The 27,691-nt window shown below is 39.1% G+C and overlaps 1 protein-coding gene across 1 annotated transcript; it reads left to right on the forward strand.

Moving 5' to 3' along the window:
• Positions 1–3,498: 3,498 nt before the first annotated feature.
• Positions 3,499–24,650, forward strand: CUNH21orf91 (chromosome unknown C21orf91 homolog). The gene is made up of 5 exons (XM_056109385.1): positions 3,499–3,613; positions 4,484–4,620; positions 19,803–20,324; positions 21,432–21,494; positions 23,419–24,650. Exons 2-5 carry the CDS (start codon positions 4,491–4,493, stop codon positions 23,583–23,585), a joined length of 882 nt encoding a protein of 293 aa, XP_055965360.1. The 5' UTR covers positions 3,499–3,613; positions 4,484–4,490; the 3' UTR covers positions 23,586–24,650.
• Positions 24,651–27,691: the final 3,041 nt, after the last annotated feature.

The following is a 27,691-nucleotide window of genomic DNA, read 5'->3' on the forward strand; positions in this document are numbered from 1 at the left end:
TTTTGCTAAGATGAATGAACTAAACCCTAGATATTTTGCAACCACCAAATAAAATATATCTATGCATAAATACCCAAAATCTAAAAAAAAAAACGAATAAACAAAATAAGACAAAACAAACAAGCAAGTTCAAATGAATTTAAAGAAGGAATAAAAGGTGGGATGGGGGATGGGGAGTGGGAGGGATACTGGGATCAGTGATGGTGGAGAATGGGCACTGGTGGAGGGATGGGTGCTCGATCATTGTATGGCTGAAACCCAAGCACAAAAATTTGTAAGTCTACAACTGTACCTCATGGTGTTTCACTAATAAAAATTTAAAAAAAAACAAAATAAATTTTAAAAAAATAAAGAACTAATGAAAAAAGAACTGAGGACCTATAGAATAAGAAAATGCAAACAATAAAAGGGTAGACTTGAATTGAGTTACATTTAATGCAAATAGGTTAAACATATCAATTAAAAAACAGATTATCAGACTATTTTTTTTTTTTGGGAAACACCCAGTGATCCACAGGGGTAACTCCTGGCTCTGCACTCAGGAATTACTCCTGGCAGTGCTCAGAAGACCATATGGGATGCTGGGAATCAAACCCGTGTTGGCCATGTGCAAGGCAAACATCCTACCAGCTGTGCTATCGCTCCAGCACCCAGACTACATTTTAAAAGCAAGATACAACGGTATTACCTACAAAGTAATTCACATTAACATAAAGAAATAGAAGTAAAAAATAAAGACAGAAAGAAAAACATAAAACAATAATAAGAAAGCAGTGTTTCCTATAAAGGAAAGGCAGATTTTAGAAGACATATTACTCAGACAAACAGAAAAGTTTTGGTGATCAAATGACAATGTATTAAAAGACCTAACAGATCTTACAAAATAGGATTTTAACTTAGAAAAAGAAAATACAAGCCCACAGATATATCTTGACATAAATAATCTTAGCAGCTTTAATAACCTCCCCAAACTAGAAACAATTTGTTCAACAATGTGTGAATGAAAAAAATGTGGAATTCATCAATAAAAACATTTTAACAAATCACCAATATGAAGGATTGTCCTGAATTTGACAGCAGACGATCACAAAAGTAGCACTGTAGCACTGTCCTCCCATTGTTCATTGATTTGCTTGAGCGGGCACCAGTAATGTCTCCATTGTGAAACTTGTTACTGTTTTTGGCATATCTAATGGGGGGGGGGCTTGCCAGGATCTGCCATGAGGAAGGGATACTCTCAGAAGCTTGCAGGGCTCTCTGAGAGGGATAAAGGAATTGAACCTGGGTTGACCGTGTGCAAGGCAAATGCCCTACCCGCTGTGCTAGCACTCCAGCCCAAAAGTACATACTATTTAATTCCGCAAATTTGAATTTCTGGAAAAGGTAAATCTTGACTTTTGTGATACAAATTAGATCAGAGTTTGATGAAAGCTTGAAGAGGAAGAAGCATGAGACAATGTTCTTATATAGAGTGGGGTCGTAGTTACACATTGTTAAAACTCATCAACTGCAATTTTAAATTGGAAGAATTTTGTCTCAAAGTTATTTCTTGGGGCTGGAGAGATAGCACAGCGGGTAGGGCATTTGCCTTGCACACGGCCGACCCTGGTTCGATTCCCAGAATCCCATATGGTCCCCTGAGCAATGTCAGAAGTAATTCTGAGTGCAGAGCCAGGAGTAAACCCTGCGCATTGCCAGGTGTGACCCAAAAAGCAAAAAAAAAAAAAAAGAAAGAAAATATTTCTCAACGTAATGTGTTTTAAAAAAGAAAGGAGACAGTGTTACGGCGAGTTAAAAGAGTAAATGTCACCAGAATGATAGATTCTTCATAGAACTGTAGGAATTTGTATATTTACAAGATATTTATTAGTGACTTTAGAAAGCATTTATATTTTTTAAAAGATTGGTAGAATATAGGATGCTGGATACATCTATTTTAATTACATTTACCTAGAATGAGAAAATCCATTTTTAAAGGCACAGACTTTTCCATTCCAATCTGTGCTTCCTAAACTTCAATGCACCCAGGTATCATGTGGAGGTATAATTTAAAGTTTTTCAGGAGGTCTTGAGAAAGACCTCGATTATCTACATTTCTAAGTAGATGCCCAATGGCATTCATCACTGATTCACCTACTTCACATCATAAACACATGACTTTTCAGAAGCATCTGTGATTTGTATTAAGCATCAACTTGACCTAGAAATAGCCCAAACCTTAAGGTTCATTCTTAACAGGTAGATTAACACCCTAGTCTACTTTCCCTTTTGTATAAGTAGCCAGTACTGCTGCTTAAGAAACTGTGGCAAGCAAGTATGACTTTGCATCAACCGCCTGGGATTCAATTCCTGCTCTATTTCATCTAGGTTAGTGTCACTCCTAGACTGCAAAATGGAAAAGAGGAAGGAAGGAAGGAAGGAAGGAAGGAAGGAAGGAAGGAAGGAAGGAAGGAAGGAAGGGAGGGAGGGAGGGAGGGAGGGAGGGAGGGAGGGAGGGAGGGAGGGGTTTCAGAAAGAAAGGAAAGGAAGAAAGAAAGGAAGAAAGAAAGAAAGAAAGAAAGAAAGAAAGAAAGAAAGAAAGAAAGAAAGAAAGAAAGAGTGAGTTTCTCCTCTCTGGGCTGTTGTGTGAATTACAACAGTATCAATGAGACTACTGTAGAAATAGTCATGCTTTTTTTGTGTGAATTACAATAGTATCACCGAAATTATAGAAATAGTTATGCTTGAGAGAGAGAGAGAGAGAGAGAGAGAGAGAGAGAGAGAGAGAGAGAGAGAATATGCTTATAAAGAAAAGCCAAGTGCCATCCAGAGTTGGAAAAACCACCTAGGAGTTTACGAAAGGGGCGGGCCCCAAAAATTAAGAGGTGGGACCGCCGGGATCATCCCCACGGGCCAGCAACGGAACGTACCACATTGCCCGGGAGGCGCAACCCATTTAAAAACCCAAACCAGCAGAACGCCCACCCTTGCCGGGCAACTTCACCCCCCAACCCCCTAAATCAGGAAACTTGCAAGGGGAACTTTCGCTTCCTTCACGACTCCAACCCGCCCCTCAACAAAGTGCAGCGATTGCCGCGGGGCTTCCCTCTCCCGGGGGCAGGCACAGCACTTGCCCTCGAGTCCTCCCCGCGCCGCCAGGCCCCTAGCTCGCACCCACTCCTGACATTTCGCCCCCCTCCGCCCCGGGGCAGTAGTTTCCACTGGGGGCGGGGGGGGGGGTGTCAGGAGCAGCCCTGGGCTCCTCTATCTCCGAGCCTCCGGGAGGGGGTGTCCGGGGAGCGGCGTAGCCCAGAAGCCGACGGGAGCGCCCGCGCCGGTACCGTAGGCGCCGACTCACCCGCCGGCGCGAGCAGCGGCCGCGGCGTGGGCGCGGGGCGCAAGAGGCGGGCGCGGGCGCCGCCGCGGAAGGAGCGCGCCGAGGTCGGGGCCGCGTCACCCCCCCGCAGAGCCGGGGCGCGGTGGCGGCGGCGGCGGCGGCGGCGGCGGGGGGCGGGGCCGGGCGCACGGGGGCCGCCTCCGCGCTGCCGCCTCCTCCGCCGCGGCCGGAAACAATAGTGGCGGGTCCCGAGCCGCGCGGAACGGCGGCGGCGGCGGCGGCGCTTGGAGCCGGAAGGTAAAGAAAAAATTAAAAAAAAAAAAACGCGCTCTGTTCGCTTTTGGGGTCTCCGCCCCGGCGGCGTCGGCGGCGGCGCCCCGGCACTCGGAGGAGCCCCCGCGGTTCCTCGACGGAGAGAGATGGAGACGCGGGGCGGCGGGTTGGGTCCCGGGATGGGAGCAAAGCGCGGGGCCGGGACGGGCTGGGTGGGTTTTGTTTTTTTTTTTTTTTTGGTGGGGGAACCTACCCCCTTTCCCTCCCCCTACTCTCCCAACCCCTCTCCCAACCCCCCTCCCAGCCGTCCACCCCATCCCGTTTAGCCGCTGTCCGGCCTCGAGGGTGCCGGCGTTGGCTGGACGCGGACGGGACGCCCCCTCCCCCCCGCACCTTCCCCGGGCTTGTGTTCCCACGTGCGTGACGGCTTCCCCCCGGGTCTACCCGTGGCGTGGACGCGCCCCCCAAACCCCGGTGCCCGCAGTGTCCTCCGCCCGCCGAGGATCCGCGTGGGTCCGAGTGCAGACCCGACCCGGCCGGGAAAAGGCCGAGCCAAGAACCGTTCGGTGCCTGCCAGTGCGGTGCAGCCGGGGCTCTCGGGGTGCAGCTTGGATTCACTCCCCCACCCCACCCCCATTTCCAAAAAAAAAAAAACCAGTTTCTTCCTTTCCTCGTAATGAAACAACAAAGGACCCAAGTGCAAGGGCACCCGGGCATCATCACTTTGTTCCTGGCTTGGCGTCCCGGGACGGGGCTGGTGGAGCCCGAGCATCCCTGGGGTGCCTGGAAGTTGCTTCTCCTCCTCGCAGCCGTCTCTGCTGCTGTCCCGCAGTCAAGTTCCCCACCGGGCCTGACTTGACCTTTTTTTTTTTTTTCCTGTCTCTTCTTGCAAAGGGGCACAATGAACGAAGAGGAGGAGCAGTTTGTAAACATTGACTTGAACGATGACAACATTTGCAGCGTGTGTAAGCTGGGAACGGAAAAAGAGACGCTCTCCTTCTGCCACGTTTGCTTTGAGCTAAATATTGAGGGTAAGGGGACGCCAGAGATAATATGTATTAGACGTCGTCTTTCTGTGTATGGCACGAACTGGATGGACAAGACAGGGCGGAGCAGGCATGGGGGTGGGGGGGGGGGTGCGCGGTGCGAGTTAGAAGAAGGCGCAGCTTGAATTTGGTGGAATTACTCTGGGGATTGCGCCTGGTGTGAAATGTGGGGCGCAGTGAAAGCGAAGGGTTTCTGGGATCCAAGCTAAAGTCAGCGTAGCTGTGAATTTTCAAGTCATTTTTAATAATAATTCCCACGGTGCTCACCCCATTTTTGGCTAAGAGGGAGATGTGAGTATCGGTTTCTGCTTTGAAAGCTCAGGTTGTTAATTTTTTTTCACAAGACAGTCAGCGGGGGTGGGGGGTGGAGAATGGAGGATGTTTTAATAAGAATTCATGAGCAGATTTTTTTTTTAAATGGGAAAAATGTGGTTTTATTCCTTTGGCCTCCGTGCCTCCTACCTAACCGAGTTATCTAGAAAAACATTTGTTTTTAAATTTTACATAACCTCTCTTCCTTGATCTCACACACCCCTTTAAAAAGTGTTTCTAATGTTTCTCCATAGTATCTGAAAAAGTTTTCCAAATGTCAACCTGTGTTACTGAAAATATTTGTATTTGCCTAAAAGAAATTTGTAGGATGTTTCTTTTATGTTTTGGTTTTTTTTTTTGTGGGGGAGGTTGGGGAGTTTTAGGGATCACAGCCTGCAGTGCACAGGGCTTACTCCTGGCTTTGGGCTCAGGGATTACCCCTAAATCATATAGTGTGCTGGGGATTCCCACCCAACCCCACCGTGCAAGCTCTGCTCTCTGTACTATCACTTTGGCCCCTGTGGGGTGTTTCTTTTTTATTTCTTTATTTTTTGCTTTTTGGATCACACCCTGCGAGATGTACAGGGGTTACTCCTGCCTCTCAGGAATTATTCCTGGCAGTGTGTGTGTGGGGGGGGGGGGGGAGGGGGGGGGGAGACAATATGGGATGCTGGGAATTGAACCCAGGTTGGCCGTGTGCAAGGCAGACAACCTACCCGCTGTGCTATCGCTCCAGCCCCTGGGATGTTTCTTAATCTTGATGTCATGATAAAGTTCTTGATTTTGTGGGGCTGGGGTTTTGTTTTCTTTGGGGGCCTCACCTGGCCCTGTGTTCAGTGATCTCTCTCAGAAGGATTTAGAGATCCATGTGTAGTGCCCCCAAATGGAATAACTCCGACCCTAAAACTCTTATTTTTTAACAAATATTTATGAGTTACTCTTAAAAAGAATAATCCTATGATTAAAAAAAAAAAGTTTGCCTGTTATTGGAATTTTAAATTGTCACTAGCTTATTTGGTAGAACTTCAGAATTTGAACAGTTTTAACACTTTTGTATTCTTTTTTCCCCCAGATTGTATATGTGAAATATTCATTATCTTTGCTTTTTCTATTTTCTAAATAGGACGTGTTTGTATAATGGCAAAGTAATGGATTAGAATTTTCTACCATGAAGTTTCTGTTAGGTCTTAAGGTTCAGAAATTATTATAGGCATCAGAATAATACTTATAGTATCTAGTAAAATTAAACTTTTAGTAGACAACATAGTAGAGTTAATTATATGTCATTCATGTTTTTATGATCATACTGCTTACAACATTTTGTCATTATATGGCCCAGAAGAATTGTAGTTGCTGAATATGTAACTGATAGATTATTGATTTCCTTTTGGGTTACATAAATTACATATATTATTTGGTTTAATATAGGAATTACAAGTAATTTCAACTTGAAACATTGTCTTGCAAAGTCCTTGATTGTAGAATTAAAGACCTAAATTCATGTTACTTGGGAATAGAGTTTACTCTAAGTATTTTTTATATGTTGTGCATTGTGTATTATTTTTATATTTTGTATATTTAAATTTTAGATAGGCACTGGAAAGTCCCAGCCCAAACCTATATTTCACAGTGAAAGAAACTTACGGTCAAATAGACTGCTCGGGCTATGTATTAAGAATATTGTACTGACTCTTTCTTGGAATAGTTTATTTAAATCAAAAACAAATCTTGGATGTCTACGAAGCCTGGAGAGTGGTTGTAGTATGTCCTAATTTAACACATCTACTGTCTCTAGTTATTTTCATTCATGGGGTCATATAGAAACCTGTTTTCCTGAGTCCTAAATTCTTAATTTTCGGTCAGCCTATCTGCTGAATGTCGCATGTACACTGAGAAAAATGTTATTGCTTGGGGTTGGGTTAAATAGTTAGGATGCAGGATTTGGACACGACTGACCCAGGTTCGATGGACTGCCCAGTATCCCCTGCCCCAGCATCTGTGTGGCACTGGTGGACCCTTTCCCTATTGAACCAAAGCAGCACCACATTCTCAGGCCTTAGCATCAATCATGCTGGTCCTGTGGGCTGAGAATCACTGAGAGTGGCACCCTGAGCACTGCTGGGGAGGCACCCATCCCCTCCCCACACTCAGACAACCCACTCTCAGGGGAAAAAATCAAATTTAAACAAATTTACTGCAGAGATCTAAACTTTCATAATTCTCATAAATTTTCATCATGTTTCTAGCCCTTTTTTCCCCTCCTCCTTTCCCCATTCCTCGTTTTTCTAGTGGTTTTGATTGCGGTGACTAGGGTGGCATAGCTGCTTGATTGAGGTGCGTGCATACACAACTCTCCAGGAGTCACACTTCCTTTTCAGTGCACTGGAAGCAGTGCACTTTGCAGTGGCGCCAGGTACCCAAAAGGCTTTGGTATGTAAGACATACTGGGATCAAACTCTCCACACCTCAGGCTTGTAGGCACTCTGCCACTGACCTGTCTGTCCCGGCCACTTTAATGTGCCTTTCAATTATTTCCTCCGTACAACATTGAGGATATACAAGTATTCCTCGGGGAGCATCTTTATAAACATTTGTCCCTCACAACATTTATCTCCACGTAGAAGCCCGGCCTATATGCCGTTGAAATGTCCTTCATTGCTGAAGTAATAATTGGCCTTTAAGAGGTAAAAACAACTCATAATTTGAATTTTGAGTTTTTGTTTTATACCCTACAAATGCTTGATATTTCAAATTTTCAAAATACCAAATAGATTTTTGTGAGAAAAGTTATCTTAGAAATAGGTTTTCATAATTTATCTGACGTTATTGATTCTTGGAATTATGTACTGTCACTGTCACCGTCCTCCCGTTGTTCACCGATTTGCTCGAGAGGGCCCAGTAACATTGTGAGACTTGTTACTGTGTTTGACATATCGAACACACCACGGGTAACTTGCCAGGCTTTGCCATGCAGGCGAGATACTCTCGGTAGCTTGCCGGGCTTTCCAAGAGGGGCGAAGGAATCAAACTCGGGGCGGCGTGTCGGCTGAATGCCCCTACCCCCTGTGCTATCGCTCCCTTATATTTTTGCTAGAGTGATGGGCAAGAGCATTCTAGCTGCTTGAATTTGGTATTAGAAGATTATTGGTAGAAACTGGAGGGAAATAAAAAAAAACGTAATGTTTTTATCAATATACAGTGGGTTTCTTTTAAAATAGGGAGAAATATAATAGTGATCACTTGTACAATAAAAAGGTGTATTATTTGTTTTTAGCTTTTTCTTCTCAGCACATTGCCAGTAAATGATATAATGTGTAAAGGACTAACCTGTGACATTTTTTTTTTCATGATTGGATTTCATTTATATAATGTTCCAACACCTAACCCTTCACCAGTATACATTTCCTGCCACCAGTGTCCCCAGTTTCTCTCTCGTCCTTCCCACACCTCCCCTCCCTCACTCCTACCTCTATGACAGGCACTTTCCTTCTCTCTCTCTCTAACCTGTGACATTTAAATTTGGTAGTATTATGTTGTATATTACCTGGTTCCTTAGTTTATGAGTTAGTAAGTTTGCTTTAAAGCATTCTATTTTTGTTTTTCTGCTTGAAGGGTAATCTCTTACAGAATAATAGGCTAGTTTTAAATTCTCACATTTGCAAGAAATATTTTACTCCTTTTGGATTATTGCTTAAGTCTGATCAGCTAACCTCTTGATTAAAATTGTAAAATAAAAATAGAAAAACAGAAGTCTTATTAGAGAGGTTTTTGTATTCTGAGTATAATATTAAGTTTTGTTTTTCTATGACTTTACTGTAATTAAAAAGGAAAGGGATACCAACATTTTATGAACTATCAGGTGATAGATGATACATTTCAAGAATTTAGGAATTGTACTTTAAGAATTTTTCTTTCAAAGTGCTAAGAAAATATTTTTATATCTATGATTCACTACCAGAAAACCTTGGTCTACTTCTAGGATTAGGTGACAGATGCATAAACTTCCTAATACTTATGACCTGTCCTTTGCCCTAAGACTATATAAACTTTGTCGTGTGTGTGTGTGTGTGTGTGTGTGTGTGTGTGTGTGTGTGTGTGTGATTACTACCATTTCCTAAGCCATTGTGAATAGGAGAAAGGTAGCGGTGTATGATGAGGGCCCAGTAATGAAAATCATTTATGATATAATCAGTTTCTCGGGCCAGAGTGATAGTACTGTAGCGGGTAGGATGCTTCCCTTGCACACAGGACCCCCCCGCCCCGGGATCAATCGATCCCCGGCATCCCTTGTGGTTCTCTGAGCCCACTAAGAATGATCCATAAGTCAGCCCTGGAGCACTTCCAGGTGTAGCCTAAAAACTTATCAAAATAACCGGCTTAGAAATAGCACTGGAGGGAACAAGTGTTCAGAACTCCAGCCTATTCTTTCCAGCTCTGTTTTCATTTTCATGTTAAAACACAGTGCAGGTAACTTTTTCATAAAACTTTTATCCTTAACGCCGTGATTTACCAGATTCTTTATAATACAGTTGTTTTGGGCATGTAGTGTTCCAACACCAATCCCACCATTACTGTGTCCTTCCCTCCACCAATGTCCCCAGTTCTCCACCCACCCTGACCCCTTGTGCAAATTATTTTTGAAGCACTTCTACCTTCTTCAGATAACTTTGTTTTCTCAAGAGAGACTTTCATTAAGACTGATCAGTTTCTAGTATGCCAAGCAAAGTTTTCAGTGTAAAGTGGTCCTCCTTGTTGATTAAGTCACCTTCTCTCTGCTCTCTAGGGAGCCTCTCTTGGACTTCTGTCTTCCTTAATTTGTTAATCTTTACAGGAATCTTTTCTAGGAACAGAAATACAAATTCTTTAACAATCAATCTATCAAGAACAATCTACAGATGTTCTTGGTTAAGGCACTGGTAAATTCAGTCCCTGCTTTTAACTGCAGTCTTCCTTGATTCTTTATCATTTATCAAAACCCAATTTACATGGTGAGTAATCAAGAAGTAATTTGAATCTCAGTATTGAATTACTTAAGAAATCAAGGGTGCCAGAGGGATGGTACAGCAGGTAAGGTGCTTGCCTTGCATGCAGCCTACTCAGGCTCAATCCCCAGTACCCCATATGGTCCTCCGAGCACCACCAGGAATCATCCTGTGTGATGTCTCTCCTCTCTCCTTCTCTTTCCTCACACTTTTCTATACTGCTAGCTAGCAGATCTCTCCTTGCCTTCCTCAAGCCACACCCTTACATGTGCCACTGACTTGCAGACATCTTATATGGTTCCTAAGTATCTTGTAAGTACGTGACTTTGTTGTATTTACTAGTATATAATCAGTGGTAGTCCAGTCTGCAAAGAGTAAAAACTGAATATGTGATGAATGAATCCATCTAAAGGAGGCTTTAGAGAACTGTCTGTCCATTAACTGTCTCTGCCCATAGGAACACTTTCCTGTTTTTCTGCCTTTTCATAGAATTCCAAGTGATCTTTTTGTCACTTACATAAAGTGTTATAAATCTTAGTAATGTAAGAACTTATCAGTTTCAAAAGAAAATTAGAGTAGCACCAATTATTGATATGTGATTATCTTTTTCAAGTAGGAGAATTTAAAAAAAATTCTTGTGTTTCCTCCACAAAAACAAACAAACAAACAAAAAGTACACTGCTTAGAAAAAGGAGTTACTGGGTTTTGGGGAATGAACTGCAACTCTCTGAACATTCCAGAATACTGATGCTTGCACATAACTCTGGTCCTCAGGCACTTAATGACCGTGAGTGCTTTAGAAATCAGTGGTAAAAGTTTGTTGTTTATATCAGCAATTTAAAGTTAAAACAGCCGAATTTACAGTCCAGAATGTCTTCATCAATAAAAGTGATGCATCACAATCCGTTAAAAAGACATTCTGGTTCAAATTCATAATTCTCTCATCCTGATACACTAACAAAGATGAAAGGAAATGCTTTGTGAACTATATGGAAACAAATCTTGATTATTTTATTGATGATCTTAAAAATAATTAGGTCAAGAGTCAGTGAAGTGTTTAATTTATATTTGCTACTGAAGAACTGATAAAATTCAGCTGATCAGAAATAGAAGGTAATTTTTGGTTACGTGCAATATAATATTGCGTGTGAAGAAAGAAGACAAAAAATGGGTTGATCTCTCCTCTTTTGGAGGAAATAAAATACCATTTTCTAGTTGGTAAAGTCAAACTGTTTTAACCAAGAGTCAATATAAGTTTAAAGGATTTGCCAGTTTAGATAAGTAACTTATCTATTATTCTTCAGTTTGCATACACTATATTCCTTTTCTTGTTAACAGTGGAGGGAATTGATATGGATTTCCTTATTGTGTGTGTCTTTTGGGAGATGGGGGCAGAGATCAAACATCAAAGTTAACTGAAGTAGCTTTTCAGGACTCACCCTAACTTTATACACACAAAAAGGACTAGAATAAATGGTAATACCCTTTTTTAGAGCTATTTGAAGAGGATGAAGCAAGTAGAACATTGACGAGTTGGAGTTTTGACTTTATTATCTTAGCAAACTATCCAGGCCACTTATTTAAAATTATAGTCTATGTTCGTAGTATTTTAATGTACTCAAAGAACAAAGTTTAGCTTGTTGTGTTCTGTGCTGCTTTGAGTTTACTGTCCCATATTAGTAAGAAATGGAAAGTTTCCATCATATTCTCTTTTCCAAGTAGTACCCTTTTGTTGTATTTAATCAGTTAGCTATGGGTTAGCCACAGTGGGGTAACTTGATGTAAATTAGCTCCTCTGACATCCAGTTATGGTTGGATGGCTCTCCGGCCATGTGAGGCCAGTGACCACTGTATTAAAGCAGAGAAAGAGAACACATCCACCATCGCAAAAAGTTTTTTTGGACATTGCTGAGTAGAAAACAGCTAAATTAGGAAGAAGAATTGAGAGTGAATTGTCGGTTTTTTTGTGCCTTGTTAGTAATAAAACAGTTGTTATGTAGGTGTGTTTCCCCGATTTTCCAACTGTTAAAATTGGAATGCTGTATGACTGAAATCCAACCATGAACAGCGTTGTAAGGGTCTATCTCACAGTGATTCAATAAAAAAGTTAAAAAAGTTCACTGAGACAGGTTAACTTTCACAAATCATTTGCAATTTGTAGATCTACCAGTAAAATAATTATTCTACCGTGGCTTCCCTGGTAAGTTTAATTTTATATTTATCATTAATTTTATATTTATCATTGTCTCTAAATGCTCTGCTTATTGAAATTTGTCCTGCTAGTTCATTTACTGGACTAAGCTGCTTTGATTAATGGTATAATCCTTCTCAGCACACACTGAAACCCTAAAATGGAATGAACATCTCTAAGCTGAAATCAGTTGTCTAAAGGCCACCTGTTGGTGCATCTTTCTATAGGGCAGTGATTCTCAGAATGTGGAAAAGTGAGTTGTTAACTCCATCTGTATGTTCATTTGGTGTGCTTGCCAGTAATTCCATCTGTTGCCAATGCAGAGATAAGTAATTACCTATTACTTTAAAGTAATATGTTGGGGACAAAACATGGCAGACTCTGTAAGTGACTCCTGAGTTAGCTAAAGTGAGTCCTGTTCATTATATACTGTCCAACACAGACAGAAGTGCCAGTAAATATTTCCAAGAGGTTTCAGGCTCTAATACTGCAAGTTGAGGAAAGTGGACAGTTATCCGACCGTCCATTCTTGCCTGCTTACCTTTGGTCCTATCATCCAGCTTCGATCAGTCTGACCATTCATCCACTGACTGGCTATGGTAGAGCAATAGGAACGTTGGAAATAACAATTTGTGCCATTGTTTGGATGGCGTTGCATGCTCATCAAATGCAGAGTTGTCTAGTGTAGAAACTTCATAAGGACAAGCAGGCAGTGTTTACACAAAGCATTCCAAACCTTTGTTGCCAATCAGTACATAAATATAGTACATTGCCACCAGTCTATACAAGTGTGGACCTGCTGTGTTGTAGTACCTGTGCCCTATGTCATGAATTGAGCACTGGCCCTATTTTCAGACCCTTCTCACTTTAAGTTCTTTCTCACTGCGAGCCATTTGCTGCCAGGGCTTTCTGGTTTGGTTCTTAAGAGACATCAGGGAACAAAGTTCTGAGAGGATCTGTTTTGGTTTCTTTTTCCCTTATGACACACTTGCAGGCCAAGGAGAACATGTGTGCACTATGGCTTTAGACTTTGGTCAGCTGGTCGGTCTGCCGCTCTGCTTAAACAGAGCTTTCACTCAAGTTCTTGTACCTGAAATGGGAATGATTCTGATTCTCAAAAACAACAAACAGCTTAATCCTTTTCAGTCTATTTTAGTACAGAAAGCTTTGCTATCCTTCCCTTTGGGGGAAAAGGTGCCAGGGGTGGTTGGGGGTGGGTTGAGAGGGTTGATCAAGGTTGGGCCACACCCACGTATGCCCAGCTTTATGCCCAGCTTACTCCTAGATGGTATTTTGAGACCATATGCAGTGCTGGGGTCAAACCCAGTTGGACTATTTGCAGAGCAAGTGCCGTACGTATCGTGCAGCCTCTTCAGCCCCATCTGCCCTACCATTTTTACAATTTATAAGCACTTTTAAAATAGTACACAAGTGCTTCTTAATACAGGCAGCATTTGCGAATTTGTGTGCTATTACAAATTAGTCTCCCTTTTTATTTTTTATCATCCATGATAAGATTCTAGAAAGTAAAGCATGTTAACTCTTGTTCAAATTCTAAAGTTGGGGAAAATGTGATCCTCTATTAAAAAAAAAATAAGGTTTTCTGGAAATACTGGTCTACAAAACTGGAGGTGGGGAGAAATTGGTGGACACTGAGAAAAGGATGGAGTGAAATGGACACTGGTGGAGTGTGTGTGTAGGAACATTATGTGTATGAAGCTCTCTTCATACTATTGTAAGCCACAGTGCCTCAGATCATTTTTTTTTAATTTTGAAGCAGAACTTTGTAAATTCTTGCACAAATGTTGGTTATGTTTGAAGGCAATATGTTTAAATTTTTTTCACAGCATGTTAACATTCTGGAAATTAAATCATAACTAAATTTCCCTGCCTTATTTCAATATTAAAAATATGCAAACTCACCATTTGGAATACAACACAGCCAGTATACTTGGAACAAAAAAAAATCCATTTTCGATAAAAGCTGAAGGATTTGTCCTCATAGAGCTTTCTAAGGATATTGCTGATGTGATCATGTGTACTGTAGCTTTACATGCAACAGCTGCTTGTTTTGTGTTCGACCTGTGGAGCATCATATTATATGAAGCCATTCTTTTCCATGGAAATGAAGTCTGGTAATCAAATTCAAGAAGTCTTAATTGACAGAGTAAACATGCATAAGGCAGTCCCTGATAGGATTCAAGAGCATGTGAAGTTTAAACTGATGGCTGAGATATGGTACTATTGGCAAGACCAGCTGGTGAGCCATCAGGAAAGATCACTTCGCTTAGCTCTCTTACCACCAAACCATAAATGAGTCCTTCAGGAGACACGGGCATAAAAGCCTCGGATAGTGGGACCTGGGTAGAACTTAAAAAAGCTGATCTCAAAGGGGTCTTCTTACTAAATAAAACGTGGCATTCGTATTTCACCATATTGCCACCACAACATGCCTTGTTTTGAAGTTATACCAGCACAACTTATTTTTAAAGCTTCACATAATGGCTGCACCCCCGCTTGTTGCAAAAAAGTTTGGCCTGAAATCTGATTATGCAGTGAAGTGGGGTTGCATGCCAGGTGTGTTGGTGGGAGGGCTTTCCAAGTGCATGATAACGGTAGGGGGGGAAAAAATCACAGATGAAAGTGGGAAAGCATAGGGGGTGTGACCCATGATAGGACATGTCTTTCATGTGTAAGGTCCTGGTTTTAACCCCTGGCACCACAAAAAATAAGTAAAACTTAGGAAAAGGTAAAAAAAAATAAGACTATTGAATAGAATTGCTGCCTTATTTTCTGTCCATACAGAAATATACTGTCTATATTTGTTTCTAAGTGACCCAGAAGTGAGTACTTTAAAAAAAAAATTAGCAGTTGAAGTTGTCAGTAGCCTTAATTTTCTAATGATGACCTCATGGCCTCCCAAAATTTACATGGACATTTTTCAAGTAACTTTTAAAATGTTCATACCAGTGAGGATGTTACATTGTTCTTCACACTTTTTATTAGTAAAGGAATTGTACAATTTTTTTAAAACTGGTTTAGAAATTTCTTATAACTCAGCTTCTCGGAAGTATTAACTCATCAAAAAGAAAACAGAAAAAATATCAACTCATTTAACTGCATTTAGATGCATTCTCTTTCAGAAGCTGCTGTTGAAGCAAATTGGTGCTCAGAGCTATTTGCTCTTGCAAAAGCAATTAAAATGGAAAAGTCAGTTGGGAAACTTGCTGGGATCTTGATAATAGCAATGGTTGTTAGTTGGTGTTGGGTTTTTTTTTTTTATCTTTCTTAGATTAATTCAAACCTATGAATTGAAAAATCAGAAACTTATAAAATGGCATATATTGCCCATACATAGTGAATGGGCTACTCACATTTTTTTCTAGATTGTAATTTGTTCAAGTATGTGAAGGAGTCTTTTATTTTTAATTTACTGTTTTCTCTGCCACTGAGTGAGATTTGTTTGAAGTATGTTTATAAAATGAATGTTTTATAATTAAACTTAAAACTCAATGACATTTAAAATATTTAGTGAGCAAGGGGTAGAGATATAAATGAATGAGTTACAGTTTACATTCAAAAGCCTTATGCAATAAGTTTCTATTTAAAAATACATAATTGAGTTGAAGTTCATGATTTTGCTTGGCAGGCTGAATATCACAAGAATACCATCTCTGTATGACTGTTGCACATTCATTGCTCCTTCAGACCAATAATCCATTAAACTGTGTTAAATACAACAGTAGTATCACTGGTCAGTGTCTTTAATCTCTGAACAGCCTGGCAAATTACTTACTTAACGTAGTTTCCTTGCTAGGATGGATGTAAATTCATTGCTGTAGATCTTGAACTCGTTGTACCTTTGGGGGTTATGTGTCTTTAAAAAATAATTTAAATTAAATTTGCTTATAGAGCTCCTTTTTCTTGAGTACCTGTTATGTGGCACTGACACATAACATGCAACAGGTGCATGGTGCTTTTTCTCATAAAACTTGATTTACAGCAGATTCAGACCAGTAAAGAGGCCATTTTTAAATCGGTTGTGATTCAAATATATTGCTTTTTTAGAGGAATTGAGAATTTAGGAAGTGACTGATGATGCAGATAACCTACAGATAGTGGTAATGGAGAGAAACATTTCAGATACTAGATTTTATGGGGGGAGGGGGGCAGGGAGTGATAAAGATGGACAGCAAGACATCTGGGACTAGGTGGGGAGGAGAGGGAAACACCTGGGGGAAATGCCCAGGATATTCAGAACTTTCTTTGCCTGTGACATTTTTTGTCACCTCTCTCTTTTTTTTTAGGGGTTTTTCTCCTAAATGTCTGAAAGGACTTGAAATTTATTTTGCCATTTCTGTGTTTTTACAGTACATTGGCTATTAACAATTCGTTTTGCCCTTCATCTCAAGAGACTCCTTAATGCGTGGAATTGTGTACGTTCCTAAATTCATAGAACTGATTTTGAAATTTAAACAGGAATTAAGAGAAAAATTATTTCTAGAAATGGTATTTCACCAGTTACCAAGAAAAAACTTCGGGTAAAATCTCTAAGAGCTCACATGTTTCTTAAGAGAGGTCTTTATGATATTGACCTGTGTGACGCTTTTTGGTGTACATCAGGAATTCCAGTGTTTCAATGTTTTTTTCATCTTTTTTTATTTTTGTACCATTTTATTGTGGTATCAGGATTCATAGGTAGTTTTCATGTATACATCATCCCAGCAATACACTCATCACTGTAGTGCCTGCTTCCCTCTTCCAGTTTCCCAAGCACCTTTTTCATCTTTCTTCATACAGTTTCTGAAGTTTGAAATGAATACCAAAAAGTTAACAGCAAAAATTAATTTGCTGACACAAATTTAACAGCACTCTCATATGCCAAGGAATTTCAGCTAGACTGAATGAGAAGCTTATAATTTGTTCTGTTTATATTCAACAGAATTAGATTAGAACTGTAGCGGCCTATCCACCAGCTGAGAATGCCATCGTTCACCATTTGGGGGTGTTGGCTTGCCAGCTGTTGGCAGCAAAACTTAAGAGTACAGAGAAGGAAGCTCTTTCAGAAGTTTTTCCAAAGTTAGCAAAATAATCAAGTTACAAATTCTCTCTCCTACTTGCTATTCACACAGGATAGTAAGTATACAAATAGCAACATGAAACTTTTTCATTTGGTTTCTTGCTTGTACTATCATTTTTAAAAAATTTTAATTGAATCATCATGAATTGCAAAGTTATTCATGATTGAGTTTCAGGCATACAGTATTCCAATCCCTCTTCCAGTGTCCACTTCCCTCCACCAGTGTCCCCAGTTCCCACCCCAGCCAACCCGCCCAGCCGGCCCATATGGCAAGCGCTCTGTGGTTTACAATACTGGTACTGATGGATTATCATTTTTCTTATGGGTGTGAAAGATGTATACTAATAAATATATACAGCTAATCAATATATGCAACTGATACCATAATTAACTTACAGTATTTTTATTCTGACAAGCAGAGTTTGTGAGCATGCTTTCTGTGTAATTTTAATTTTAAAGGTGCTTACTCAGCTCACAAATTTGAGTTTTGGGTCCTTTTTGTTTTTAGATATCTTTGGTGACATAACTCACCTAATTAGATAATAACTGGTATAATAAAAGTAAAATAATATAATTGCAGTACAATATTTGTGCTCAGTGGAAGAAACAAGACTGAAATCTTTGAGATTACCTTGTGAAGTAGCTGTTCACATGGGCGGATGCTATTAGTATTCAGTAGATGAATTCACATAGCTTCCTTGTGGGGGAACTGATAGGCCATTCAGCATTGCTTTTGGCAATCTCGGTAAGTCACCATTGACCAAATAAATTCATATGCTCAAGTACTCTTATTCCTAATTTAATGCCATTAAAGTGCTCATATTTCACTATTTTAAAATTAGCTTGGAATTCAGTTGTGACTTTTTGAATTCTGAAACCAAGAATGGATACAGAATGTAGTATTTTTGATGAACCAACAAACTTTTTCTTAACCTAGTACCTGAATAGCTTTCCACTTACTCTTTTTTTTTTTTTTACAGCTAAATAGATTTGGACCAGTTAGTTCTGGCAGGCATTAATTTTCATCTCCATATCCCTTATTCACCTTTGGCATATAAGCATTGCTGTTTGACTTTAATAATGTTATTTGAACTTTGGAAAATGTATTATTGCGTTCCATATTCTGAAGTACCTATTTGAAAATGTATACTGTGTTCTAAAAAAAAACAGTTGATAAACTGGGGTCAGAGTGATAGATAGAACAGCAGGTAGGGCGTTTGCTCTGCATATGGCTGACCCAGGTTCGATTCCTTGCATCCCACATTGTCCCCCAAGCACTGCCATGAGTTATTCTTGAGAACAGGGCCATGAGTAACCCCTGAACATCACTGAGTGTGACCCAAAAGGCCTCCCACCCAAATAAAGTAGTTCATAAACATAGCTGCTAAAAAAGTTGGGATACAGCCCTAGAAACGAAAAAAAAAAAAGCAGTTCATAAACATAACTGCTGAAATGTTGGGATATAGGCCTAGAGATCATACAGGAGCTAGAGTACAGCCAGACCCATCCCTGGCACCTCAGATTCCACCAAGCACCACCAGGAATGATCACTGAGCAAAGCCAGGAATAAGCCCTGAGCATTGCTGAGTGTGACCCAAAGAAAATTAACCCAGAAAGTTGATAAGGAATATTCATATTTATGGAATCTGGTGAACATTTGTGAATTGAAGAATTATATTGACTAATTTAGCAAATTGAATTTACTGCTGCATGAAAAATAATTGGATGCAGTGCGTATTTTTTGGAAGATAAAATTACCTTGAGACAATTTGAAGTATAAACAAGTATAAAAAATATTTTAGATAGATGGTTTCAATATCTTTAAAAATTGAATCCCAAGGCACATAAGATTATCCAGGAGGTAATGATCCCGCCAGACATGCAATCAACTATAATTTTGTCACTGGCACCACATGATCCCCAGTATTCAGCATGAGCATGGAGCCAGGAGTGGCCCCTGAACACTGGCCAGTGAGACCCTACTCCCTTCCCCAAATAACAATCCAAACTGTTTATTGACTTTTTTTTGAAGTTTTTATGTCTAGGTCTTTTCTTACATTGTATTATCTTTCCATGGTAAAAGCATAGCTAATAATTGAAAGATACGATTTACTATGTTTTGTTAAAAAAATATATTGAACATTATTTAGCCTCATTTTGGAAGGTTTCTTTGCAAGTGTATTTTAGGAAAATTAGTGAGGAAAGTGCTGTAATATATATTGTGTAAATGCATACTATAGGGTTCAGTGATATTTTTTACGTAGTGTGCAGTAAAATGTATCTGTGCCAAAGTTCAAATAAGTGTTTAGAAAGACCCAGCTATTGTTTTGTTTGTTCTGTGAAAGGGGCTTGTCTTTATACTCAGGGATCACTCCTGGCTGGGCACAGAAGACCATATGCGTCCGCAGGTTAGGGAGTCAGAATTGAACTTGGATCTTGGGTCGACCGCTTACAAGAGATGTGCCCATCCCTATTTTGCCAGTATGTTTCTCACATTCGCAGATTATCAATGATATTGTGGTCCCAGAGATTTGTATATTAATGTAGTTCATAAAAGAAATGATTTTTTTTTCAAGGCTTCTGTTTTCTTTTTTCTTTCTAGGAGTACCAAAATCTAATCTCTTGCACACAAGATCATTAAGGGGCCACAAAGACTGCTTTGAAAAATACCATTTGATTGCAAACCAGGATTGTCCTAGATCTAAGCTTTCAAAAAGTACTTATGAAGAAGTTAAAACCATTTTGAGTAAGAAGATAAACTGGATTGTACAATATGCACAAAATAAAGACTTGGATTCAGATTCTGAGTGTTCCAAAAATACCCAGCATCACCTGTTTAATTTCAGACATAAACCGGAGAAAAAGTTACTCCCACAGTTTGACTCCCAGGTACCAAAGTATTCTGCAAAATGGATAGATGGAAACACAGGTGGTCTCACAAACTGCACACAAAGAATCTTTGAGCAGAGGGAAAACACAGACTTTGAACTTTCTGTGTTACAAGATTCAGATACCACATTATTGTGGCCCCACAGTCACAACCAGGCACAGAAAAAAGAAGAGACCATCTCTGACCCGGAGACTAGGGCCCAGACCCGGCACCCGCATTACAGCAGAGAGGAACGTAAGTAAAATTGGGAGGAAGTCAACGTGGGAGTTTTGTTGTTGCTTTTGTTTTACTTTACATATATGTGTCATGTCAAGTCATTTCGATGTAGAATCATGGGTTAAGTTGAGAATTTAACACATTCACCCTGGTAAAAGGGATATGCTTCAAACTCCTTGCCAGTTCCCTGGAATAGTTCATAGTCTGACTTAGGCTTTGGTATTTTGTAGTCCAGACATTGGCGTCTGCTTTGAATTTCTCAATCAAATGGAATCAAAAAACAGAGTTGAAAGTTCAGGGTTTGTGTAGTTTTAGAAGGCTGTCTCTGCTGTTGGCTAACAGACATTGTCACATTGTCATCTTGCCAGTCCCTTCAAGACTAATTGACTAGAGGTGGCATTTCTAAAGCAAACATCTGACATTTTTACCAAAGGCCAAAGGTAATATGTTCACTTGCTTTAATGTTGGAGAAAATGACTCATTCAGTCTGCATCTGTTTCTATTAAAGCTACAGAAGCTAAAATCATTTAATTGACTAGTATATTTTTAAGCAACTTCATTCTTGATATGAATTAGCCAAGGTTATGTAAGTCAGTAGACAAATGAATTTTTCAAACTAAAGTACACAGGACTTCAGAATTTTCTAGAACTGAAGATATGGCTCAGTGGTTGGGTACCTGCCTCAAATGTGTGAGTCCTTGCACTTATTCCAAACATCTACAAAAATTTAAGTATAGTGAGTTTTTTAACTCTGGGTCCTGAATTCTGTAGAGCTTCTTATTAAGCAAAATTACCTTGATGGGAAATGAGTAACACTTTCGAAATGCTAAAGTATAATCAGAAGTATTAGAACCCAGCGCACTCAGTCCTAGGTGATTTTTGGTGTGGCTTTTGACTCAAGTCGGCTATGTACTGGCAGTGAGAGCAAATCTTTCTTAGTGGGGAGCTGTGTTATGTCAGGTCTTAAAATTGTAGCATAAGAGTTAGTGACTGGATCTTACACTACTGCTGGATGTTAGATTGGCAGATAAGTGCAAATACTTTATCAGGATATTATGTTGCTGGTAGAGGCAGCTTTTTCCCCCAGTTTCTTGTGGTAATAATGAATATATTTTTATCTTTCAGTGAATTCGATGACCCTTGGTGAGGTAAAGCAACTGAATGCAAAGCTCCGACAGCAAATACAGGGTAAAGAATAATTCTCAATGCTTTTCAAATATATGAAAGTTTCATTCAGAGTTCCCTACGACACGAAACCATTAGCTTCATTTGCACTGAAATTGAGAAATGAGATTAGAATCAAATAATTTCCAGAGCAAAAAGAATTAGAGAATTTAAATGTAACTGGAGACTACAAGTTGGATCTCTACCTTTCCTTAACATTTTACTGACTACTTCCTGCTGTGCTGGGCAGTATGCAAATCTGTTTCCTACCAGTTCTGTAAAGCAGATACATGGGTCCTATTTTTTTTGTTGTTTCTTTTTGGCCGGGGGGGGGGGGGGGGGGGGGGGGGGGGCAGCTGGACCAATAGCACAGCTAGCACAGTGGTAGGGCATTTGCCTTGCGCACAGCCAGCCCAGCCAAGCTGGGTTTAATTCCTCTCGAAGAGCCCAGCACCCGCACAGCAGAGCCTGACAAGCTACCCGTGACTCATTCAATATGCCAAACACAGTAACAACAAGTCTCACAATGGAGATGTTACTGGGCCTGCTCGAGCAAATCGATGAACAATGGGAGGACCGTGACAGTGTTTTTTTTTTTAATTATGGGTAATTTCAAACACAACTGTCAAAAATAGTGTCGTGTACCCTTTAACTAAGCTTACTACCAGTTTCATCTGCTTTCGGAAGTATAGTTTCCTTCATCTCTTCTTGCCCTTGTACTCCTCGAACCCTCACACCCAGCATGGATTATTTTGAAGTCAATCCAAGGTCACATGATATTTTTCCCATATGTAGGTCACAATTTTCTTTAAGAGGAGGATGTCTCTTCCTCCTCCTAACACCGTGGATAGAGTGCTTGCCTTGCACACAGCCAACTAGGGTTCAATCCCTGGTATCTGATATGGTCCCCTAAGCCCAGCAGGAGTGATCTCTGAGCACAGAGCTAAGGTTCAGCCCTGAACACCACTGGGTATGGCCCAAAAAGAAAAAAGAAAAAAAAGATTTTAAGAGGTCTTAAAAAGAGAAAAATCATAACCTCATTGGTGATACTTCAAAAAAAAAAATCTTTACCATTGTTCAATATGTTGCTACTGATTCTAACAATTGCTAGTTAGTGTTCAAGTTCCCCAATTTTCTCTTTCCCCCCACCCCCAATTCCCATTTTGGAGAAGAAACTGCATTTGAAGATAATGTTAATTATAGAGATTATGCATTCACTCAACAACAGGATTATTGATTGACGATTTTAACCCCTACCCTTCAACTCAAACTTATGCTCTTTCATAACAACATGGCCACTCAAAATAACAAAACAGTAATAGCAACATACATTTGCCAAGTACTTTCTCTGCATTAGGAACATGATAAGTGTGATCTCCTATAATTCTTACAGTAACCCTGTGAGATGCCGCTGTTACCATCAAGGTTAAACTCAGTGGGAACTAAATTATAATCTTGCTTGCCTTACTCATATGAGTAGTAACTAGGATTCAAACATTTAGTTAGTTTGTTTTCATAGGCTCTTGTTCTCTAGACCTGAGTACTAATGGGCACTTAGCCATAGGTCATTATAGATATTATTATAATACATTCATACATTTGGATTGAGAAAATTATCTCAAGTATAACTTTAGCAACCATTTCTGCCATACATCTCTATAGTTATTGCTTACGTAGTTTTATTTGATAAGAGAAGGTCTTCCAGTTGGCTGTGGTAGGTGTTCAGCTTCATAGGAGGCTCAAAACATGTGTCCGTGATGTCAGATTTTGCTTTTATCATGACAATACTCTAACTCACTTAGAATATTACTAGTACTCTACCTGAGTTCAATATTCTTTAAATTAAATACTCTAATGTCCAATACTTTAACTTAGAGTATTAAAATACACACCATACAATTAGCTTTACATTTTCTAAAAATGAAACTGTATTTTTCAATCTTTACAGAAGTTTTTGAAGAGTTGACACATCAAGTTCAAGAAAAAGATTCTCTGGCCTCGGAGCTCCATGTCCGCCATGTTGCCATAGAGCAGCTTCTCAAGAACTATTCCAAGTTACCGTGTCGGCAAGTGGGTCGAACAGGGATGAAGTCACACTCACCCATAAACAACTAACCTCCTTATTTCCTATGCCCTCTCATGCTTTGGTCTGCCAGGCATGCAGACTTTGAAGAAGCTGAAGAAAGTTAACGGTCCATTATTTTATGACATTATACTGGCAAAGTGTAAAGTAATATTTGACATCTTTGTCAAATAAAGCAGGTTGTTGCCCTGTAGGGTTAATCATTTTTGTTCTTTTGGGGAGTTATTTTTTCCATAATTGCTAAAGGGCCTTCCTTAATTTTTGTCACATGTGACTACTTAAAATATATTATTAAAGTGAGACTTTATTAAGCATTTTAATGTAGTTCACCTCAAAACAATGGGTTAACGAACTCCTTAGATAAGTCTGAGCTACTAAAGATAGTTTTTAAGAGGGAAATGGAAATCATAGCATCACCTCTTATTTATTATGAGCAATATTTTCATATAAAATTTTATATATAAAATTGCTATTTTCGGTACTTTCCCATTTTCTTTATAATGTGTTTGAATGACTATATATTATATTTACACTTGGTGTATGAATATGTTCACCCATATTTAAGATCACTGCATTTTATTCTAATATACTGTTTTTATAACTATCTTGTTTTCGAAAGATAAATGTATTTTGGAATAGAAATCTATCTAGTTGAATTGTTTTAAACTCTAAGAACTCTTATGAAAAAAGAATTAACTTTTTAAAAAGCAAGATCGAAGAAAATTTTTAAAAACTTTAATGAAAACAATTTTGAGTTAATTCAGGAAGAAAATACTAAGCTAGTTTTTGTACGCCCATTTGTTTCCATAAAAGAAAAGGCCTTTTGTACGTCATTCTTTTCATTATAGTAACTTAGAAATGTTTGAATTTGGACAGAGTAAATCAGACCTCACTACTTAGTTAAATGTAGTATCATCAAACTGAGTGTGCTGTGAAACTGTTGCCCTAACTTTGAAATTTAAAAATTATTTGTATGCCACTTTGGATAAAAGCTTAAGAATCCTTAAACTACCCAAATTGTGTTATCCAAATTTCTGTTGGAGTGAGTGCTCAAAGAAAACATTGTGAGGTGAGGTATTATTTTTCTAAAATTTAGAATCTAGGGCAGTGTTTCCCCAAGTAGGGGATGGGGAGAGGGATGGGGAGGATCATAGGCTGAGATGATCCTGGAGATGTGTCAGTATCCTCAGGTGCTGGGGGAGGGGAAGGGATGACCTGTTAGTCTCTTAAAGTAGAATGTTCCAGGCGAGCACTAAGTGAATTTTTTAAAGGGAGCAGTAGGTCAGACTCATTTGGAAACCTTCGAGCTAGGGGGAAAGATTGCTTGACAGGAGATAAAACTTGTTCAAATTATAATCAGCTCTTTTGAAAAAGGATAGTCTTAAAGGTTACCTATGAGGTTTCCAAAGAGTTCTTAATGAATGGATTGTCACCAAAAGCCAGATAAGTTTTTTAATAATGTATTACACGCAAGCTGTAACCAATGCAGAATTAAAAAGGGGTTCTGAATTCTGTTTTCAGCTGGTGCTTAGAATGTATTTATGAGATAGAGTCTTTCTACAGAAGGCCCATTAACTTACTTACAGGCTTCATGCATAAAGCTATGAATGGATTCCTGCCTTAAATTTGGCAGCCTGCCCTGCATAGGTCAGCTGAGAGGTCTTTACAAAAACAGTATTTGACTAAGCAAAGAAACACCCTAATCCTATAGAAGACAGCTCTTAGTAATTCTAAAATGTGTTATCTTTGCTTGAATATTAGTTGATATCTAATGGGTTTTGTTTTATTTGCTTTTAAAAAAGACTGCTTATTTTTTTTTTTGGAGACAGCTTTTGAAAGATGATTTTAATTTTTCTCATTCTTTAGAGTCATCCAAAGTATTGAAAGCTGAGTGGGGTTGCATTGCCTTAGTTTGATAAGCTTTAAGTGAATGTGTGCAATATCCAGATCTCCATAAATTTCCAAGTTGAATAAAGATATTTTCTCATGCTACCAGTATCTTAGTGCTTAGTTGCTATGATCACATTTTATAATTTGACTTTACTTAGGGAAGTGTGGTTAAGAGTGTGTACTGGCACATGTTTGTGCTTGTATTGCACTTAGGAACTGTCATAAAAGTTTGGAATATGTTGCATTTGATACCAGTATTAGCATATTTCTACAGTATGAGCCATATGATGCCATCCAGAATACAGCAGTGTTACCCAAAGAAAGCATTTGCTTGTTTCTGACAATTAGTAGCTTTACTGAGTTTGGGACAAGTGGATTGGATTGTACATATATGAAAACATTTATCCGGGAATCTTTTTTTCTCCCGTCAGGTCTTTCTAGTTAAGCTCTTCAAAGGAAAGGTGCTCTTAAAAAGAATCTGTGACACTAGTGCTTACACAGTACTTATTTGGATGAATATTTGAGTTAAAATATTTTTTGAAGAATGTTGCACAGCAGTGTATGGAAATATTAAGTAAACATATTCCTATGTTTGTTTTCTTAAATATGCAGTTATTTGTTTAAAAAATCAGGGTAAGCGATGAAGTTGAGCTCTAACTTGAGAGAGCCTAAAATACCACAAATGTTGAATATCATATATGACGATACTTCTTGTACAACTTTTTGAGGAAGTTCAGAAGAAAACCTCACACATAGCTTTGGTTTCAAAATGGTAAAACAGGGCCTGCCAGTCAGCCACTAAACGTTTTCCCAGTTAATAAGATTAAAGGGAATGAAATAAAAATTATTTCAAGCTAGAACTCACTTTTTAATGAGTTTATCATTATCATCCTTTGACCCTAGTATTTAATAACCAAATTAGTCCTTTCAGAGTCGGGTTGGGGGGGGAGGAGGGAGCATGCAGTTAAAATACCAATAATCATACAGGCAACAGAATAATTTTATGTATTACACGCAGTGTTGGAACAAACCTTTTTGAAATTATATTTCACCACCAAGTGCCCATTTTCATATACATTTGAGGACTATTATTTGGGGGAAGGGGAACTCTGTTCAGGGGTCACTCCAGTGGTGCTTGGGGACCCTGTGGTGCCAAGAATTGAACCCAGGCCCCAGGATACAATGCTTGTGCTCCAGTCCTTTGAACTCTCTTCCCAGCCCTTCTTTTTGTTTTTTTTTTTTAACAAGTGTTTGAACATGATTTCAGAAATAGAGTCAAAATATATTTATCTTGTGATGTCTTGGGTTTTTTTTTGTTTTGTTTACTTTGGTGTTTACACTGTTTTCAGTTTTTGCTAATTTAAAAAAGGGATTTTTTTTTATTTACTTGCGTTAATGTTTACCAGTTATGTTTTGTTGTTTAGGAAGAAATCTATGTGATTTATGCTGTAAGTGTAATCTAAAATGTATATGCTCTAAACTTTAGGTAAACTTATAAAGTAAATTATTTGTATAGCTTTGTAAAAGGCTCAGTTTAGTGGCCACAAAATACGAAACATGAAAACTTCTAAATGGTGCAGTTTAAATTTAGGCCAGTTTACTGACATGCTAGTACTGCTTATGAGAAAGTAAGATACTTGAGTATTTTGAAGTATATATACTGAAAAGTTTTGTGTTTGACAGCATTTTAAAAATGTCTTTGTTCCCGTGTGACTAAAGCTAAGCTAATTGTTCTTCTTGGTGTTTAATTGCATTTTTTATTTTTACACTTGTGGAATATTGGGAGAAATTTGTGGTGGAAGTCAGTGAGATGGAAGTGATAATCACTCTTGCCTGTGGTATGCTGTTGAGGTGGAAAAAAGCTTATGTTAGGAATAATAAAGTCATACAGCTATGGCACAAGGTAAAGCCATTTTGGAGAAAGGTGTTCATGTTAGCCTGTAATCTGAGCAGCCTGCTTGTGGTCAATGAACTAAAATTGTTTTGTTTGGAAAAAAAAATGAAACAGCAGTGTGCAAAGCAAGTTGGTTTCAAAAAAGTTTAACGTTAGTGTTTACACTTTTTATTTGAAACTGCAATAAATTCTATGTTTGTATTGCCCTGCTTTAAGCTACAACATATGCTTGTCTACTATTTTTAATTTTGAAACAATAAAATAAATATTTTGTAACCTGTTCTCTTGAGTGGATATCTTTAAGGGTAGTTTCTCATTTTTAACTGATCAATATATTAGCACAAAAGCAGATTT

This window comes from Sorex fumeus, unplaced genomic scaffold (genome assembly GCF_029834395.1).
Source record: "Sorex fumeus unplaced genomic scaffold, SorFum_2.1 ptg000265l, whole genome shotgun sequence".
NCBI classification, from domain to species: Eukaryota; Metazoa; Chordata; class Mammalia; order Eulipotyphla; family Soricidae; genus Sorex; species Sorex fumeus.